At 34.3% G+C, this 3,412-nt stretch overlaps 1 protein-coding gene across 1 annotated transcript; it reads left to right on the top strand.

Annotated features, from left to right (window-relative positions):
- On the top strand, positions 1–2,998 carry LOC142630894 (uncharacterized). The gene is made up of 2 exons (XM_075804952.1): positions 1–259; positions 2,690–2,998. The coding sequence occupies exons 1-2, from the start codon at positions 116–118 to the stop codon at positions 2,843–2,845; spliced, it is 300 nt and encodes a 99-aa protein (XP_075661067.1). The 5' UTR covers positions 1–115; the 3' UTR covers positions 2,846–2,998.
- The last annotated feature ends 414 nt before the right edge of the window (positions 2,999–3,412 follow it).

Below are 3,412 nucleotides of genomic sequence, written 5' to 3'. Positions count from 1 at the left end.
CAATTCCCAGCAACAGAGAGAGAGAGAGAGAGAGAGAGAGAGAGAAACGAACTCACATTTTCACAATTCCCAGCAACACAGAGAGAGAGAGAGAGAGAGAGAGAGAGAGAGAGAGATGTTACAGTTCCCAGCGTTCATGACACAATACCCGTGGTCGACGAGGACAATTCCGACGTCGTTTTTGCTTCCTTCTCAGTGGCCTCAACCCCACAGCGAGGAGCTCCTCCTTGCCACGGAGGAATCCGATTACGAAGAAAAGGTACACCCTTTTAACCCAACCCCTTCTCTTCTTTTACTTAGATATCATCCAAAATTCTAATCTTTTTCATTCTCATTGAGGTTGTGAACTTGTAATCAGAAATTCATTATCTGGGTTTTGTTAGATTAATCAAAATGTGCATTTGTGAACTTGTAATCAAACATTCATTATCTGGGTTTTTGTTAGATTTATCATATATTGCATACCCATGTAACAATTTTTTTATTTTTTCCTAAATTTATTTTGTTATTATAGTAGAGAATTAGAGTCTAATGCAATTGGACCACACTCTAGAGACAATGCCTTTTAGCATTGGAAAGATAAAAGTTATCTAAACCATCATTGTGACATGATTACACTGTTCAAAGGGTTTAGTTTAATCATCTGATTTTTAAGAGTGGAGTTCTTTATACCTGTATGACTTAGTGAGATTAGGATCTTCTAGAGTTCTTAGAGTACCTCCAATGTAAAATTCCTAAAATTTTACCCATTTTTTTTGAAATGAGTGTGTTCATTAACAATCATTGTTTTTTGTTTTTGTTTTAATTATTGGTAATATGGCAAAATCTAATCCATTCCTTTCAAAATAAATGGATAAGATTTTAGGAACTCCATGGTAAAGTTACGCTAAGAATTCTAGAGGATCTTAAGCTGACTTAGTGACTTCTGCCTAACTTGTGTCTTGATCTGTTGTGGCAAGGATGATCAGTTAAACTTGGTGTCAAAGTTGTTTTATGTGGAAGCAATATTCAGTGCTAAGAGTAGTCATTCGTGTTGTATATATAGGTATATACAAGGATAGGTTGTAATAATGATATTTGAGTTTGGAGAATATGGTTTCATAAAGTGAAAATTTAAGTTCTGAAATTTTCTAAGTGAAAATTCGAAAATCTGAAATTTCTGGAATTTTCTGGTGACTATTCAGAAAGGTTGAAGAGGTTGAAGAGGTTTCAATCTTTGTTAACCATTTCATGAAAAAATAACTAACTTTTCATACGTTCCTTTTCATGAAATATATGTGCCTTTTTATGAATAGAGGTTTATGTTCACTTGAATAATAATTAACTCTCCATACGTGCTTTTTCATGAAACATAACCCTATGGATATAAATAAAAGCTTATGTTCACTTGAAAAGAAACACAAGAAATCCAGTGGTTATTTTCCAGAATTGCTACCTGTAAAATCCAATATTTTGGTTGTATCCTGGGGACAAATTTGCGATAATCCTTTAGCAACAAAAGTGTGGGGGGCAAATATTATCTAAGAAAAACAATATAGTGCCTCCAAGTTACATATTTCTGTTTGTCTTTTATGTTAATCTTATTCTTCTATTATTACTTTGTGTAATATCTTCAACAATTCGTAACTAAATGTATTGAAATCCAAATTAAAATCACTGTAGATGGATGCTGGAAAAAGATTTCTGGTTCCATGCCCTTTTCTTTTTCAGGGGAAGCTAGTGTTTGAGTTGAAATTTATGTTACATAACAGCTATAAAAAGTTATTCGATGTTCTGATCTTGGAGTGTCAGGGATAGGATTTGGTTGAGCTGTTAAGAAGATTTTCTGCTTTTTCATGCTATGAGAAAGGGTGTGAATTTGAAAAAGAAATTGCTGTCAATGCTAGGATTTGTTGAAGGATAGTGCAAGAAATCAGTGAATGTGGTTTTTCTGCCAAGACTGTCTTTATTAGCGCCATTCGTACTTGGTTCCTTGGTTAAGTTGTTATACTGAGGTTGTAGTTATTTGAAGTTATATCATAGTCATAGTTGGGACGTTTCGTTTCTCAGTAACTGTGAAGGAATAATCACTTCACGATATCAATCCATCTCTTTCTATCTCTAAAAAGGTTTCTCTTCCCCACCTTGATTTTAGATTTAGGATATTAGTCAGGGTTGTCACAATCTGTAATCCAAAATTTTTAACTCTGATTACAATTTGAAGGAAGACATGGGCATTTGAATGATTTTAAGTCCTAATTGCGCGCCACCCCCACCCCCCGCATAAAAAAGTTGAATGAAAACCCTGCCATTGAAGCTATCTTAAGGGCAGTCAGGCAGGTAATTTTTCTAAATGTTAGGGTTAGCCATGCATGACAAGGGAGTTTCAAATGATCATAAATATGTTCCTGTATATAACACAATATGCCAATGAGATTTAACTTAACTAGCACCTCCTGCATTCATAAGTGCTAGGTGGAGGGTGAGGTCGTGCTTTCATGACCCATTGAATGCGTGTGTAGCTTACCAATAAAAATAAATAAATAATAATAATAATAATAACACAATATGTTTTATATTTAACAGTCTTTTTCATTTATATCTAACATAAAATAATTTAGGGACTCATTTTGGTTTTTATGCTGCTGATTTTTCACCCGTTTCTCTTTCAAATGGTTTGCTATTAGCTTGATATGTGAGCCTTTTGCAGTGCAATGAAATTGGGAAGACTAATAGCAACCTGATTGTGATTGGGAAAACCACTGTTGACAATGATAAAGAGGACTTTGATAATGATGCCGATGATGATGATGCTGACAATGCAGAGGAATCTGAGGGTGAGGAATTTGAGCAGGAAACCAGTTAAAAATGCTGTGTATTTGTTCCCTATTCTTGTTGCTTTTTTTGGAAGGTTCTAAATGTTGGCATACTCTATGTCATTGAGTTTTATACGAACATGGCCGGATAGCCTAGACTTGCTCTTTTAATAGCTTATAAATAGAACAACTGTTGACATAAATTTCCAATTTCATACTTTGTTACACCAACCCATACACGCACCCATGCATTCACACACACACACACTCTCTTAAATCAGATGTGCAGAGGCAGATGCGCTTAAATCAAGTGTTTTTATCTCCCTTTTCACTGATTTTTTCTATTGAATTTCTTTTTCAATAATCAGAGGAAAATTTTAACTTGCCTCTATAATTGTCTAGCATCTCTACCAGATTACTCTCAAACCAATTGAAATTGTTAGAGAAATTCGTTGCACAACTTTATAAATTAAACGAATATTGCCACGAAGGCTGTACAATAATTGGCTGATCTCCAGATAGTCCATTTTCATATTTGTTAGGGGAATCAGGATAGTTTCAATAGAGGAATCAAAGTTATTATAAACTTCATTTATTTTGAACGGGATTGATAAGCT

The sequence above is a fragment of the Castanea sativa genome, chromosome 4 (genome assembly GCF_040712315.1).
Source record: "Castanea sativa cultivar Marrone di Chiusa Pesio chromosome 4, ASM4071231v1".
Taxonomy (NCBI): Eukaryota; Viridiplantae; Streptophyta; class Magnoliopsida; order Fagales; family Fagaceae; genus Castanea; species Castanea sativa.
Note: the sequence above shows the minus strand (reverse complement) of the source record. Positions and strands in the feature narration are given on the sequence as shown.